Source organism: Rhinolophus ferrumequinum, chromosome 10, assembly GCF_004115265.2.
Source record: "Rhinolophus ferrumequinum isolate MPI-CBG mRhiFer1 chromosome 10, mRhiFer1_v1.p, whole genome shotgun sequence".
Taxonomy (NCBI): domain Eukaryota; kingdom Metazoa; phylum Chordata; class Mammalia; order Chiroptera; family Rhinolophidae; genus Rhinolophus; species Rhinolophus ferrumequinum.
In genome coordinates, this window is record NC_046293.1 from 67319466 (window position 1) to 67335838 (window position 16373).

General features: G+C 35.3%; 1 protein-coding gene across 1 annotated transcript in view; it reads left to right on the plus strand.

The window, feature by feature from the left end:
* Positions 1-16373, plus strand: part of TBC1D15 (TBC1 domain family member 15) — a 67949-nt gene that overhangs the window by 11485 nt on the left and 40091 nt on the right. The window contains 2 exon segments of the mRNA XM_033117747.1: positions 12688-12786; positions 13204-13278. Coding sequence (XP_032973638.1) covers positions 12688-12786; positions 13204-13278 — 174 coding nt within the window.

Sequence of the window (16373 nt, forward strand, 5' to 3'; positions counted from 1 at the left end):
GGATAATGCTGGACTCATACAATAAGTTGGGAAGTATTCCTCCTCTCCAGTTTTCTGGAAGACTTTAGATAGGATTGATATTACGTATAAATATTTGGCAGAACTCACCAGGAAAACCATTTGGGTCTGGAATTTTTTTGTGTGTGGAAAGGCTTTTAACTACAAATTCAATTTCCTTAATTGATGCCAGGCTACTAAGGTTATTTTCATCTTTAGTGAGCTTTGGTAGCTGTGTCTCTTAAGGAATTTATGTTTTGTCTAAGTTTTCAAAGTATTAGTCTAAACTGTTCATAAATTTTCATAATATCTTTTTTATATGTTTATGTAGTGGTGTTAATGCTCTAATTCCTAATATTGGTAATTTGTGTTTCTTGTTTTTTCCTCATCAGTCTGGCTAGAGTTTTACCAGTTTAATTCTTCTCAAGTAGCTTTTGGTTTCATTGATTGTTCTCAATGAACTAGCTTTTGGTTTCATTGATTGTCACTTTCATTGATTTCTTCTTTGACTCTTGGGTTATTTAGAAGTGTGTTATTAATTTCCAGATATGGGAGTTTTCCAAAGATATTTCTATTAATGATTTATAAGTTAATACCCCTGTGGTCACAGAACATACTTGACTTCTTTTAAATTTACTGAGATTTGTTTTATGGTCCAAAGTATGATCTGTCTTGGTAAATGTTTTGTGCACACCTGAAAGAAAGTGTATTCTGCTGTTGTTGGGTGGAGTGTTCTGTAAGTGTCAGGTCAGTTTGTTCGATAATGTTATTCAAGTCTTGTGCGTATGTTTTTAGTGATTTTTTGTCTGTTGTTTTATCAGTTATTTGGAGAGGGATATTGACATCTCTGACTATAATTGTGGATTTATCTATTCTGTCAGTTTATGCTTCATATTTTTTGAAGGTTTCTTATTAAATGCATAAGTATTTGGGATTGTTAGGTCGTCTTGATTGCATTGACCTTTTTGTTGTTATAAAATTATCTTTGTATCTGGTTATATTTCGTTTGCTCTGAAATTTATATTTGTCTGACAGTAATGTAGCCATTCTAGCTTTCTTTTGATTTGTGTTAGCATAGTATGTTTTAAAATCTTTTTATTTTTAACCTACTTGTGTCTATATTTAAAATGCTTTTCTTACAGGTAGCATAGAGTTTGGTCTTACTTTTTTTTTTAAACTTTTATTTATTTAAATGTGTTTTTCCAGGACCCATCAGCTCCAAGTCAGGTGGTCGTTTCAGTCTAGCTGTGGAAAGCGCAGCTCATAGTGGCTCATGTGGGGATCGAACCGGCAACCTTGTTGTTAAGAGCACTGCGTTCTAACCAACTGAGCTAACCAGCCACCCTGGTCTTACTTTTTTTTTAATCTAAAAAAATAATCTGACAATCTCTTTTTAGTTGCAATCTTCAGATGGTTTACATTTAATGTCATTACTGATGTGGTGAAGTTTAAGTTTCTCGTCTTGCTCTGTGTTTTCTATTTGTCTTATCCTATGTTTCATTTTCTTTTTCTGCCTTCTTTGTGATTAATCAAGTATTTTTCATTATCCCATGTTCATTTTCTTTGTTGACTTATTAGCTATAACTTGGTAATTTTAGTAACTGCTTTAAAGCTTATAGTATACATATTTAACTTACCACATTTATCCTAAAGAGTTATACTAATTCACATGAAGTATAAGAACCTAGGACAGTATACTTCCGTTTCTCTTCTCCTGGCTTTTGGCTATTTTTGCATAAGTTACAAACCCCTCAAAATATATACATATATGTCTTCACCTACTTATGCTTTAAATAAGGACATCTGATTAACAAGAAATAAAATATATTTATCCACAGAGTTACCATTTTTGGTGGCTTTCATTTCTGTGTGTAGATCCAAATTTCTTTGTAGTTTAATTTACTCTGCCTGGAAGACTATCTGTAAACTTTTTTGTAGTTTAGGTCTGATGGTGAATTTTTTTAGCTTTTATATGCCAAAAAAATTTTACCTTCTTTTTTGAAAGATGTTTTTTCTGGGTGTAGAATTACAGATGAACAGTGTAGTTATTTCAGTACTTGAAAGATAATGCTCTGAGGAGGAAACTTCAGGAAGTGATAGATATGTTTCTGGTTTGATGGTGATTGTTCATCGGTATATACTTATCCCCACACTTATCAAGTTGTATTCGTTAAGTATGTACAGCTTTTTATATGTCAAACCTCAATAAAGTGGTTTAAAAAGTAATGTTGCCCCATGTCTTCTAATCTTCATTGTTTTTAAAAGGAAGTCTGCTGTAATCATTATACTTAATGTTTTTTCATGAGACTGATTTTAAGATTTTCTGTGTATTAATGATTTTGTATAATTTGATTATGATGTGCCTTTGTATACTAGTTTTCTTTGTGATTCTTGCACTTCGGAGTTCACTGGGAAGTTTAGATCTATGGGTTTGTAGTCTTGATCAAATTTGGAAAAATTTCTGCAATTATTTTTTTTTAAAGACTTTTCTATTTCTCTCCTCTATCATCTCCTTTTAGTACTTCAATTATACATATAATAGACCACTTGAAATTTTCCTGCAGTTCATTGATGCCCTGTTCACTTTTTTCTTAGTCTTTCCCTCCCTCTTTTGTATATTTGTATATTTTCTAATGCTGTAACTTCAAGTTCATTATTCTTCTGCAGTTTCTAAACTGCCATGAACCCATTCAGTGTATTTGTCATTCGAGATGTTGTAGTTTTCATCTCTAGAAGTTTAATTAGTTCTTTTAAAAATATTTTTGATGTCTTCTCAACAAATTCTTTTTTTTAATGTCTTGAACATATGGAATTCATTTATAATAATGCTTTAATATTCTTCCCTACTAATTCTATTAACTGTGTCATTTTGGGTTGTATTTTATTGGTTGATTTTCCTCCTTATTATGGGTCATTTTCCTTCTTATTATGGGTCCTTTTCCTCTTAGTATGCTTGGTTTTTTGGTTGTTTGTTTACCAGATGTCAGATATTGTGAATTTTATTTTGGGTGCTAACAATCTTTTTTTTAATTTAAATTAACATTTATTTAGATTATCCTTTGGATCTAAACTAAAGATCAATCATACCATCACAAAAAATATAAAATGTGATTTTTTAAAATTAAGTTTATTGGGGTGACATTGGTTAATAAAATTATGTAGGGTTCAAGTGTACAATTCTGTAATACGTTATCTCTCTATTGCATTGTATGTTCACCACCCAAAGTCATATCTCCTTTGGTCACCATATGGTTGACTCCATTTATGCTCTTCACTTCCCCCCTCGTCTCTTACCCTCTGGTAAACCACTAAATTGTTGTCTGTGTCTATGAGTTTTTGCTTGTCTTGTTCATTTGTTGCTTTCAGTTTTATATTCCACATGTGAGTGAAATCATATGGTTCTTGACTTTTTCTGACTTATTTTGCTAGCATGTTAATCTCAAGATCTATCCGTGTTGAAAATGGCAGTATATATCTTTTCTTATGGCTGATTAATATTCCATTGTATGTATGTACCACATCTTTATCCAGTCATATATCGAAGGACACTTTGGCTGTTTCCATGTCTTGGCCACTGAATAATACTGCAGTGAACATAAGGTTACACATATCTCTGAGATTAACGTTTTCAGATTTTTTTGGGTAGATACCCAGAAGAAGGATTGCTGGATCCTATGGTAATTCTATTTTTAATTTTTTGAGGAACCTCCATTCTGTTTTCCATAGTGGCTGCAACAGTTTATATTCTCACCAGCAGTGTATGAGGGCTCTTTTTCTTCACAACCTCTCCAACACTTGTTATTACTTGTTTTATTGATAATAGCCATTCTAACAGGTGTGAGGTGGTATCTCATTGTGGTTTTGATTTGCGTTTCCCTAATAGCTAGTAAAGTTGAGCATCTTTTCATATTATTTTTTGGCTCTTCGTGTGTCTTGTTGGGAGAAGTGTCCTTTCAGGTCTTCTGCCCATTTTTAAATTGGACTGTTTATTTTGTTGTTGAGTTTACAAGTTCTTTATATATTTTTGATATTAGCACCTTATTGAAGGTATTGTTTGCATATCCTACCATTTGGTTAGTTGCCTCTTTGTTTTGTTGATGGTTTCTTTTGCTGTGCAGAAGCTTTTTAGTTTGATATAGTTTCATTCATTTATTTTTGCTTTTACTTTTCTTGCTTCTGAAGTCAGTTTCATAAAATCCTCTCTAACCCGAAGATCCATAAGTTTAGTACCAATGTTTTCTTCTATGCAATTTATTTTTTTAGATCTTATAGTAGGTCTTTGATCCATTTTGAGTTAATTTTGGTGTATGGTGACAGCAGTCTAGTTTCTTTCTTTTGCACGTGGCTTTCCAATTTTCCCAGCACCATTTATTGAAGAGATTTTCTTTTTTCCATTGTATGCTTTTGGCTTCTTTGTCGAAAATTACCTGCTCATATATATGTGGGTTTATTTCTGGGTTCTCAATTCTGTTCCATTGGTCTCTGTGTCTGTTTTTCTGCCAATACCATGCTATTTTGATTATTGTCAGTTTGTAGTATAATTTGCAGTCAAGAAGTGTGATACCTGCAGCTTTGTTCTTTTTTCTCAGGATTGCTTTGGCTATTTGGGGTCTTTTGTGATTCCATACAAATCTGATTTTTTTTTTTTTTGGTTCTATTTCTTTAAAAAATGCCACTGCGATTTTGATGGGGATTGCATTAAACCTGTGTATTGCTTTGGGTAATATGGCCATTTTAACTATGTTTATTCTTTCAATCCATAAGCACAGAATATCTTTCCATTTCTTTGTGTCGTCTTCAATTTTTTTCAGTAATGTCTTACAGTTTTCAGTGTATAGCTCGTTCACATCCTTTGTTAAGTTTATTTCTAGGTATTTTATTCTTTTTGTTGCAGTTGCAAAATGAATTGTTTTTTACATTTCTTTTTCTGAAATTTCATTGGTAGTATATAGGAATGCAATGGATTTTTGTACATTGAGTTTGCATCCTGCAACTTTATTTGTTTATTGTTTCTAATAGTTTTTTTGTGGAGTCTTTAGGGTTTTCTATATACAATATAATGTCTGCAAAAAGTGACGATTTGACTTAATTCCCAATTTGGATGCCTTTTATTTCTTTCTCGTCTGATTGCTCTGGCGAGAACTTCCAGTACTGTGTTGAATAACAGTGGTGAGGGGAGACCTTGTCTTGTTCTCGATCTTAGAGGAAACACTTCCAGTTTTCACCACTAATTCTGATATTAGGTGACGATTTGTTGTATATGGCCTTTATAATGTTGAGGTACTTTTCTTCTATACTTATTTTGTTAAGTGTTTTAGTCATAAGTAGATGTTGTATCTTGTCTAATGCTTTTTCTGCATCTATTGATATGATTTTTATCATTTATTTTATTTATGTGGTGTATTACATTTATTTATGTTGGTTGAACTTTCCTTGCACCCTTGGAGTGAACATCACTTGATCGTGATAAGTACTCTTTTTACTGTATTGTTGTATTTGATTTACTAGTATTTACTAGTATAGGATTTTTGTGTCTGTATTCATCAGAGATATTGGGCTGTAGCTTTCTTTTTTTGTGTTGTCCTTACCAGGTTTTGGTATTAGGATAATGTTGGGCTCATAAAATGAGTTAGGAATTATAGTCTGTTCAATTTTTTGGAGGAGTTTGAGAAGGGTAGGTATTAAGTCATCTTTGAATGTTTGGTAGATAGAATTCACTAATGAGGCCATCTGGTCCTGGACATTTGCTTTTTGGGAGTTTTTGATGATTCCTTCAATTTCCTTGCTGTTGATTGATTTATTTAGATTTTCCAGTTCCTTATAATTCAGTCTAGGAAGGTTATATAGTTCTAAGAAATTGTCCATTTCTTCTAGATTATTGAATTTGGTGGTAAGTAGTCTTTCACAGTATCTTGTATGATGCTTTGTATTTCTGTGGTATTTGTTGTAATTTATTTTTCATTGCTGATTTTATTCGTGTCTTTTTTTTCCTTAGTGAGTCTAGCCAGAGGTTTGTCAATTTTACTAATCTTTTCAAAGAACCAACTGTTTCTTGAATTAGGTTTTTTCTATTGTCTTTTTGTTCTCTTTCATTTATTTTTGTTCTTATTTTTATTTTTTCCTTCCTTCTGTTGACTTTGTGCTTCATTTGTTCTTTTTCTAGTTCTTTAATAGGTTGTCGATTTGGGATTTTTCTTGTTCTTGAGATAGCTCTGTAATGATATAAACTTCCCTCTTACTACCACTTTGGTTGCATCACAAACATTTTGATATGCTGTTCTTTGTCATTTGTTTCTGTGTGTCTTTTGATCTCTTCTTTTAATTTTTCTTTGACCCAATTGTTCATTAGTAGCATGTTGTTTAATCTCCACATACTTGTGGTTTTCACTGCCCTTTTTTTTTGCTGTTGATCCTGAATTTCAAAGCATTGTGGTCAGAGAATATGCTTGGTATGATTTCAGTCTTCTTAATTTTGTTGAGCCTAGTTTTGTGTTCCAACATATGTTCTATCCTTGAGAATGTTCCATGTACGCGAGAGAAGAATGTGTAGTCTGGTGTTCTCAAATGAAAGGCTCTGTAAATGTCAATTACGTCTGTTTGATCTAGTGTGTTATATTTCCTTATTGATTTTCTGATTGGATGTTCTGTCCATAGCTGTCAGTGGGGTATTTAGGTCCCCTACTATTAACTGTATTTTTGTCAGTTTCTCCTTTTAATTCTGTTAGTAGTTGCTTTATATATTTTGGTGCTCCTTGAATGGGAGCATACATAGTGATGTGTTTTGTCTTCCTGATGTATTGTCTCCTTTACCGTTATGAAATGTCCATCTTTGTGTCCTGTTATCTTTTTTAACTTTAAGTTGATTTTGTATGGCTACATCTGCTTTTCTCTAGATGCCATTTGCTTGGAGTATCATTTTCCACCCTTTCACTCTGAGTCTTTATTTGTCCTTGCAGCAGAGATGTATCTCTTGAAGCCAGCATATGGTTGAGTTTTGTTTTTTGATCCAAGCTGCTACTTGTGCCTTTTTATTGGTGAGTTCGGTCCATTTACATTTAGTGTGATTGATATATGAGGATTTCCTATAGCCACTTTATGTTTTGTTTTCTGATAGCTTGGTGTCTCCATTGTTCCTTTGCATTTGTGTTTCTGTCTATTATTTTAGTTTGGTGGTATTCTATGATTTTTTCCTCCTTTTCCTCTTTTTTTAAGTTACGTGTCTCAGTTCTGGATTTTTTTTGAGTGGTTACCATTAAATTTATGTAAAAGAAAGTTTCATATATACAGTATATGCAGTAGTCCTTTTTTTTCTGTATGCATTTTATCTCCATACTCTTTGCAAATTCAGACCTTTACCCCTTCTCGTTTTATGTCTTTGTTATCACAAATTGTCCCTATTTATGCTGTGAGTTCATTTCCGAGTTGCATTAGCAATTGTTCTTCTCTCTTTTAAGTGTTTTTTTTTATCTTTAACCTTTGTTATATTTAAGTGTATAGTGATCTATTCTGAGTAGTGGTTGCCATTTCCTGCTTCTATCTTACTCATAGTTTTGTATCCTTTTGTCTTTTTGTTTCAGTATTTCCTGAAATGCAGGCCTTGTGATGGAAAATTTCCTCAGCTTCTGTATATCTGGAAAGGTCTTTATTACTTCTTCATATCTAAAGGATAACTTTGCGGGCCGGCCTGGTGGCTCAGGTGGTTGGAGCACCATGCTCCTAAGGCCGAGATCACCGGTTGATTCCCACATGGGTCAGTGAGCTGCGCCCTCTACAGCTAAGATTGTGAACAGTGGCTCTCTCTGGAGCTGGGTTACCGTGTGCTGCCAGGAGCGGCCAGTGGCCATAGTGAATGGCTGGCAGCCATTGTGAGTGGCCAGCAGCCTGTGAGAGCTGCCGTGAGTGAGTGCTGTGAGTGGCTGTCCAATGACTGCCGACCGACTGCCTCAGCGGGAGGGAGCACAAGGCTCATAATCCCAGCACGGGCCAGGGAGCTGTGTCCTACACAACTAGACTGAGAAACAATGGCTTGAACCAGAGTGGGGGGGAGGCGGAAAAAGGGGGGCAAAAAGGATAACTTGGCTGGATATATTCTTGGTGGTAATTTCTCTCTTTCAATAGTTTGAATATTCGATTCCACTCCCTCCTGGCTTGTAGAGTTTCTGCTGAAAAATTTGATGATAATCTAATGGGCTTTCCTTTATAGGTTACATCTTCTTTTTCCTGGCTACCTTGAGAATTCTTTGTCATTAATTTTTGATAGTTTCAAAATAATGTGCTTTGGTGAAGGCCTTTTTGGATTGGGATAATTAGGTATTCTGTTTGCTTCTTGGATTTGAGTAGCCAGTTCTTTACATAGGTTTGGAAATTTCTCATTGACGATTCATTTGAATAGGCTCTCTGTTCTCTTCTCCCTCTCTTCTCCTTCTGATATATACCCGTTTTTCTTATATTGCTCTTTCTAATGGAGTTAGATAGTTCTTGTAGAGTTCTTTCACTTTTTATTTTTTTTAACTCTCAGCTCTCTTCTTCCATCTGTATCATTTCTAAATTTCTGTTTTCAGTATCACTAGTTTTTCCCTCTATCTGGTCAGCTTCGTTTCTAAGTTTGCTGTTTCATTCTTCATTTCTTTTATTGAGTTCTTTGACTCCAGAATGTCTGTTTGGTTCTTTTTAAAAATTTCACTCTTTGGTAAAGTATTCATTGTGTTCGTTGATTTTATTTCTGAATTCATTATGCTGCCTTTCTGAGTTTTCTTGTGTCTTGCTGAGTTTTTTCAGAAGTACAATCTTGAATTATCTGTCAATTGTCACATATTTCCATATGTTTATTTTCTGGAGATTTTTTATTTTCTTTCTGAGCTACCTTGTTACCTTCCTTGGTTATTAACGGCACATGATGGATTATTTCTCCTCCTAGGCATTCCTAAGGAATGAACTCTGCAGCATCTTGATACAAGGAGGTCTTTCTTTTGTTTTCCAGTAGGTGGTGCTGGAATGTTTTATTTTTTCTTGCATTGCTCCAGTTTCTCACAGTGGAAGATGCCTTGTATTCCCTGGGGAGGTGGGTGTCTGATCTGGGACCAGCCAGGTCTCCTGTTCACAGAGCACCACCCCTGTGGGAGAATGTGGTGGGCGATGGGGTTCTGAGCCCTGAAATCCCAATGTTGCTCCTGCAGCCAGATGCAGTGCTGCACTGCCTGAGCTGTCCTAGATGCCCCCAACTGTGATTGGCCCTAAAAGATAGGGGTGGGGTGGGTTGGGAGAGGCTGCTGCTGTGTTTGTGGCTTTGTTCTCTTCCCAGTAATGGCCTGACAATCCACAGCTGCCTCACCTCTGTATTTCCACCCTTGTCACTGGGATTAACCGCTGGGTGCGAACCACCTTTCTAGTTCTCAGGACTGTGGATATTCTGCTCCAACACTCACTGCTACGTACAGTTTTTTTCTGGGGCCGCTCCTACCGTGTTTCCCCGAAAATAAGACCTAGCTGGGCCATTAGCTCTAATGTATCTTTTGGAGCAAAAATTAATATCAAACCTGTTCTTATATAAGACCTGGTATTATATTATTATATTGTATTGTATTACATTATGTTATATCCAGTCTTATATTATACCTGGTCTTATATTAAAATAAGAATGGGTCTGATATTAATTTTTGCTCCAGAAGACGCATTAGAGCTGATGGTCCAGCTCAGTCTTATTTCGGGAAAACACGGTAGCTCTGGGAGGGTGTGAGGAGATGGCCAGGCTCTGTGGCTTTGTTTTCTGCCTGCCAGCTAGACTACAGCTGTTGCACTTCTGTATTTGGTTTCTGGCCCACCACTGGTTTCACCTGTGTTATATTCTGATCACTCAGGCAGGAATGCCCAGGGCCACAGAGATTTCACCTGCATCCTGAATCCTCCCTTCTCCCGGGACCACAGAGAGCTCTGGTCTGCATCCACGGCACCTGTCTGCTCTTCTCTCTTCCCTCCTCCCGTTTGCCCTGATTCGCCTACCTTCAGATGTTACGATGTGCAGATCATTCATACATGTTTGTGTGTTGCACAGGGAATCCTTTATTGAATTACAGCTCTTCAACTTGTAGCTTCAAGGGCAGAGATCACCTGGGACCCCTCACGCTGCCTTGCTTTTGATGTCCCCCACTAGATATCTTTGTATTTCTATAAAATATTCTCAAGCTTTTTCTTAGAAGTCACTTAAGTTATGTGGAAACAATTTGATACTTTTTGGTCTTGCTTTTAAACTTTGTTAGATGATATCAGCACAGCATTTAATGTGGCACTAATTTTACCATGTGCTGAGGCAAGACTATTCTGAGTGCTCTGCCCATTGCCCTGTGAATTATGGGGTTCCTCACTCTGGTGGGAACAGCTCTTTGTGAGCCTGCAGATTGTTTCTTCTAATAATTTCCGGTGGCTGTCCCCCCCCTCCTTAGACAAGTTACTGATATACATGTACTGATCAGTGCTTGCTGAATACTCAGCGACCTCTGCAGACCTCGTGCGTTCTCTCTCTGAGCACTTCTGTCTTTCTGGTACTCTCTCCAGTGATCATGAACTATCTTGGTCCCCCAGTTCCCAGTTCTGTGTCTTCAACTCAGGGGGACTTTTTCATAAGGTGCCTGGTCCTTTAGCACTTTTTAGGTATTTTGCCAGCTAGATTATTTAGGAAATTCAACTTTTTCTTAAATGAAAAAGAGACTAGGCAATCCTTGACCAACATTTGTATGGGGAAGAAAGAGTTGTTTAACGTTCTTCAGTTAGGTAAAGTGTTTTATTTGATTCTTTAGACGTCATTAAGGTTCCAGAATCTCAGTATTAATAGTATCACAGAACCTTAGTTTGCGTTGTTAATGATACCAAGCTTTTCTTGGCAAGTGAGTGTCCCTTTTTCTACTACGAGAACTATGAAGTTCTTGGTTATGCTAATGGCTGAGTCTGGTGAAAATATGCTAAAGTATGGTTTCTGGATGAAAACAGCACTATTGAATGACTGTTGCATCCTATGGAGAACTTCAATCTTTGGTCACAGTATTAAGTGCTCTTGGTTTTGGTTCCATGACCTCAGAAATAACTTCTGTTAACAGCTTAAAGGGTGTCCTTCCAGAACTTGTTCTGTGCATTTTGCAGTGATTTATAAAAGCTTCTAAGAAAGTGTAAATATCATCATACTATATATAACTGGTGATTTTTTTGTATGTGTTTTTTGTTTTATTTGTATGTTTGGCCATTTCATCTCTCTCATTCTTTCTTAGCTCCTGAATTGTGTTCCCCACAGAATGAATATCCTAGGATATATTTGATCATTTCCCTCTTTATGGATATTTAGATTCATACCTTCCCTTTCCTCCCTCCTTCACCCCCTCTGATATTATAAATAATATTTTGAATATTCTTAGGCATGTTTTTGTGCACATATGTGAATAAGTCTGTATGCTTTGCATTTTTTTCTCTATACTAACAATATAGAATTGTCTCCAATTCCCCAACTCACACTGTCCCCAGTCTGCCTACTTGATGCTAGCCTGTTGCTTAATGACTATTTCATTGGAGGCCTTCTTGGGTTTTTGCGTTCAGAACTCCCCTTGTGATCTTGATTACTAGACTCTTTCCTGACATGACATTAGTCCATATCAGAAGTCATTAGCATAACAAAGGAGAGGCAGTAAAAGTAATGTGGGAGCTTTATAGTGCAGTTTTTTCATTCATCAAAAGGAGGTGAGGATGATGGGCTCTGATGGTGCTTGTCCTGCATTGTTGGTCCCTGTGCTATTCTGAATAGTGATGTGATTATATTAATACAAGGTCTACATAAATAAGAAGGTACACTCTATTCTAAACTTACATATGGCAGAAGTACTTAGGTCTAGAAGTGACTATTTTATTTCCCTTTTACTTTTCATAATGAAAAAAAATTTTTTAATGGCTGAAACGGGTCTCAGGAATGGAATCTTAATTTATAACATTATGCCTATAGAAAATAAGGCTCAATTTTAAATGTTTCAGTTTACTCAGGAATTAGCTTAAGTCTCTACTATAGTCCCGTAGGACATTTTTCAGGGACCATGTTTGAATCATATTCATATACCTATGGTCCTTTACATGCTGTGTCATACGGAAGAAATCAGTATAGTATTTGTGAGCTTGAACTAGTTTAAGGTAGTCATTCTTAGAAGCTCTCATCATTACTGTTTAAAATTCCTGTATTAGTCCCTGAATTTTTATGCTACTGTGCTACAAAAACTCCAAAACATGTTCTATTGTAGGAATAGTTAGAAAGCATTGATTCCTCATTGTATTTCATCTATTCTTATTCTTGAATATTTTCAGGTCAATTTTCAGTTTGAACCCAATATTTTGCTTAACATTTGTTAAAAATATATTTTAAGTGAAATTGCATATTGAGACGTGTAGCAGTTAGCCTGACAGCTTTATTTATGGAAAAGGTTAAGATAGTGATTGTCATTAAACCAAAAACTTCCATGCATAACAAAGCAAATTTCCTTCCAGGTTATCTTTGTTGAAAGGCTCTTAAGTCTGAGTGCTATTTGAATAATATGTTTATATATGAAAGAAGCAGAAACTTGGTTTAGGCATTGTAAGAAAACATCTCCTAATTTTTTTAAACAAATGTTGAAATAGTACTGAATAAAAATGGTGTGATTAATGTTATTTTTGCTGTTCCAGATTATATACGAACAGGAAGGGGTCTATATTCACTCATCCTGTGGAAAGACTAATGACCAAGACAGCTTGATTTCAGGAATATTACGTGTTTTGGAAAAGGTATGTTTCTAGTAAGTGACTTTAGTTAATAAAAATTGTTGATGGTAGTGGCTCATCTTCAGGTCATAATCAGCAAGTATGAATTTCATGTGAAAGGTAAAATTATGTAATTGAACAGTGGTTGTAAATTTAACACAGAAATGATAGTAGAAATAAAATATTTCAGATAAGTCAGTAACATGGCATGGAATATTTAAAAACTCATGTAAACGTTGTAGTAATATAAATTATAATGAAAAGTAAGCAGGATTTAAAAATTTATAGTACATTGGTTGGTTTACATATGATTGCATATTTAAAGCACTAATATTTAAGAGGTTAAAAGTGTCATTTTGGGTTTAGGAAATTAAAAATAGGTGACTAAAAACCGTAAGAGATTGTTGAATACTAAATATAGTTCATAATTTCTTTCTCAAGGATGCTGATGTGATAGTGGACTGGAGACCGTTGGATGACGCGTTAGATTCTTCTAGTATTCTCTATGCTGGAAAGGTATTGAAACAATGTGTTACTAAAGAAATGCCATTTAAAAACAGCAGCATTAGTAAGATATAATGCATAGACTAGAAAATTCACCCTTTTAAAATGTATAGTGATTTTTTTTATATTTACAGAGTTGGGCAACCATCACCAATATCTAATATTAGGACATTTTCTTTACTCCCCCAAAAAAGAAGCTGTACCTTTTAGCGGTCCCTCTCCTCCCAGCCCCTGGCAATCACTGATCTACTTTCTGTCTCTGAATTTGCCTGTTGTGGACATTTCATCTAAATGAAGTCATAACAATATGTGGTCTTTTGTGACTGGCTTCTTTCACTTAGCATGTTTCACAGTTCATCCATGTTATATGGTACTTTTGTTTTTTTGCTAAATAATACTGCTTTTATAAATTTTGTTCATTAGTTGATGGACATTTGGGTTGTTTTTACCTTTGGGCTAATATAAATAATGCTGCTATGAACATTCATATGTAAGTTCTTGTGTGGACATATATTTTTCTCTTGAAAACCCTGGAGTGGAATCCTTGGGTTATGTGATAACTTGTGTTTAACATTGATATTGTGTGTTGACTTCTCACTAAAAAAGGTAGAGGTTTAGTTTTATCTTATCTCTACTTGGTCTTGAAACTCTGGCCCAGTTTCCACATTTCTTAAAGTATTTAATCATATAGATGATCTAATTTCATCTTCATAGAGACATTTCTCCCAGATTCGTCATATGTGCTTCATTCTGAACTGGTTGCTCTTTTGGTTTGCCGTGCAGCAGTTATCCTGGGGATTCTTTTTGCCTTTAATTCCCGTTTTCTGTATCCTGTGCTGTTATCTATATATTACTCTCTTGTTTTGGTGCAGCTCCAGTGCTTCCTGAGAAAAAGGGTGCATGGGAGCAAAAACATCTCTTTTTTTAGACTTTTCTATCCTTTTTATGAATGGATAGTTTGGCTGGCATAGAAATACAGTTTCAAAAATAAATTTTCCCGCATATTTTTGAAAGTTATCGTCTCAGGTTTGTCTGGTTTGTCTAGTTTTCTTTGTTGATGTTAAGTCTTATGCATTCTAATTCCCAATCCTTTGTATGTATTTTTCCTCTTTTGAATCTTTTAGGATTGTCTTTTTGTTTCTAATGTTCTAGATGTCCTGGTAGTGTGTCTTTGTGGTCTTTTTTTATCCGTTGTGCTGGACACTTGATGGGCCCTTTTAATATGGAAACTTGTGTCTTTCAGTTCTTAGGTAATGTTCTTGAGTTATTTCAGTGATGATTTCTTCTCCTCCATTTTCTATTCTCTTCATGGAACTCTTTAGATTAGATCGTCTGGACTGGTCCTGCAATTTTTTTTTAATACTTTCTTTCCTATTTTGTAATTCTTTGTTTTAGTGTATGTGTGTGTACTATTTTCTAGGAAATTTCAATTTTATCTTCCAATTCTTCTGTTGCCTTTTTCATTTTTGTTATATTTTTAATTTCTGAGACATTTTGTTATGAGTGTCCCCTTCTTCCCCTTTTGAAATAGCACCTTGTTCTCCGTGGATGTAATATCCTCCCTTATTTCCGAGGAGTTCAAGGATAGATTTTTTAGGTGTTTTAATCTCTCTATATAGTCTACTTCTTTTCATTGACTTTTTTTCCTCGTTTCATTTGGGCTTTGTCTTTTCTGTAGACATTTTGATGTTTGGTGGTCTTTGTATTGTGGTGCTCATATTAAAAGTAGACACAAAACGATCATACTTGCTGTAAGTATGGGTGGGCTCGGTAATGGTTGGGACTCAGTGTGATTCTGGCTAGGCAGTTTCCTTGGAGAATCCTTTACACTGAAATCTGGGCCTTTCTCTTGGGCTAATCATTTTCCAGAGAAGAATTTGCAGGTTCCTTCCTAGAGACGGTAAATCTGGATTCCTGTGTTCTGGGAAGAGAGCTGCGAGTCTTGCCAACTCATTATATAGATGGACTTTCAATTCTCCTGTTTTTGTCTATTATCCCATTGCTCAGTGTGCTTGGTTTCTCCTAATCCAGCGATAATCTGTTTTACATTCTCTAATGAGTAAACCTCTAGACTTTTGTGAGTAGTTTTCTTTTCAGCTTGACCTTTATTCTAATTTCTAAAAGTACCTGAAATACCAATTCCATGCCTTTGTGTGGGGTGGGGTTCTGTAGATGCTTCTTAGCTTTCTGCAGTAGTGGTGGTCGAGTTGGTAGTGATGGTGGTAAGGGTTGCATATTTTAAATTGGATAAGCTTGGAGGGCTCCCTAAGAAATGACAGTTGAAGAAGGACCAGGAAGGAAAAAACAACTCCACTTGATAATTTTATTCATTCCAGTTCCTCCCCTATTTTTCAGTCTGTTTCTATTCTTATTTCTTAGTTTCTCTTGTGCTTTTATAATACCTGCCTGTTCCTACAAATTTCCCTTTTTAAAAAGAACGACACTAGCAATCCATGAATACATTTTTGTTGTAAAAATTCAAATAGAAAGTTGAAGTCCTGCTTAATGAGAACACTGTCCCTCATCTGTCCCTGTTCAGTTCATATCTTTCCAGTCTTTTATCTGTACGCTTTTCCCTCCCTCCCATCTCTAGTTTTTTCCTGTGTTTCTAATTGCATATGCTTCATGTAGTTGTTACAGTGCACACGTGTCACACATTTTTGTTTTATTTACTGTTACGTATTGAACATACATAAATATTAATATACCAGTGTCTAAACTCTGCCTAGTACTTCATTGGCTACCCCCTAGTTTATTTACTTATTTCTTCATTGAGGGATATTAGGATATTTCCAACATTTTATTTTTACAAACAGTGCTGTAATGAAAATTCTTGTATGTGCCTCTTTGTATACATGTGTATTACTCTGGGGTAGATGATGAAAAGAGCTATTGTGGTGAAACACACACATTTTGAATTTTAATAAATTTGGCTAAATTGCTCTTTTGGAGTCAGTACTGATGAGTACTCCTATTACATTGTCAGATAGCATTTCCTTACACTGTCTTTCATATTTTTATTTTTTGATTGAATAGGGCAAAAACAGTGAAATTTATCTTGCTTTTCTTGATCATTTCTGAAGTTGGACATCTTCCTATATGTTTGT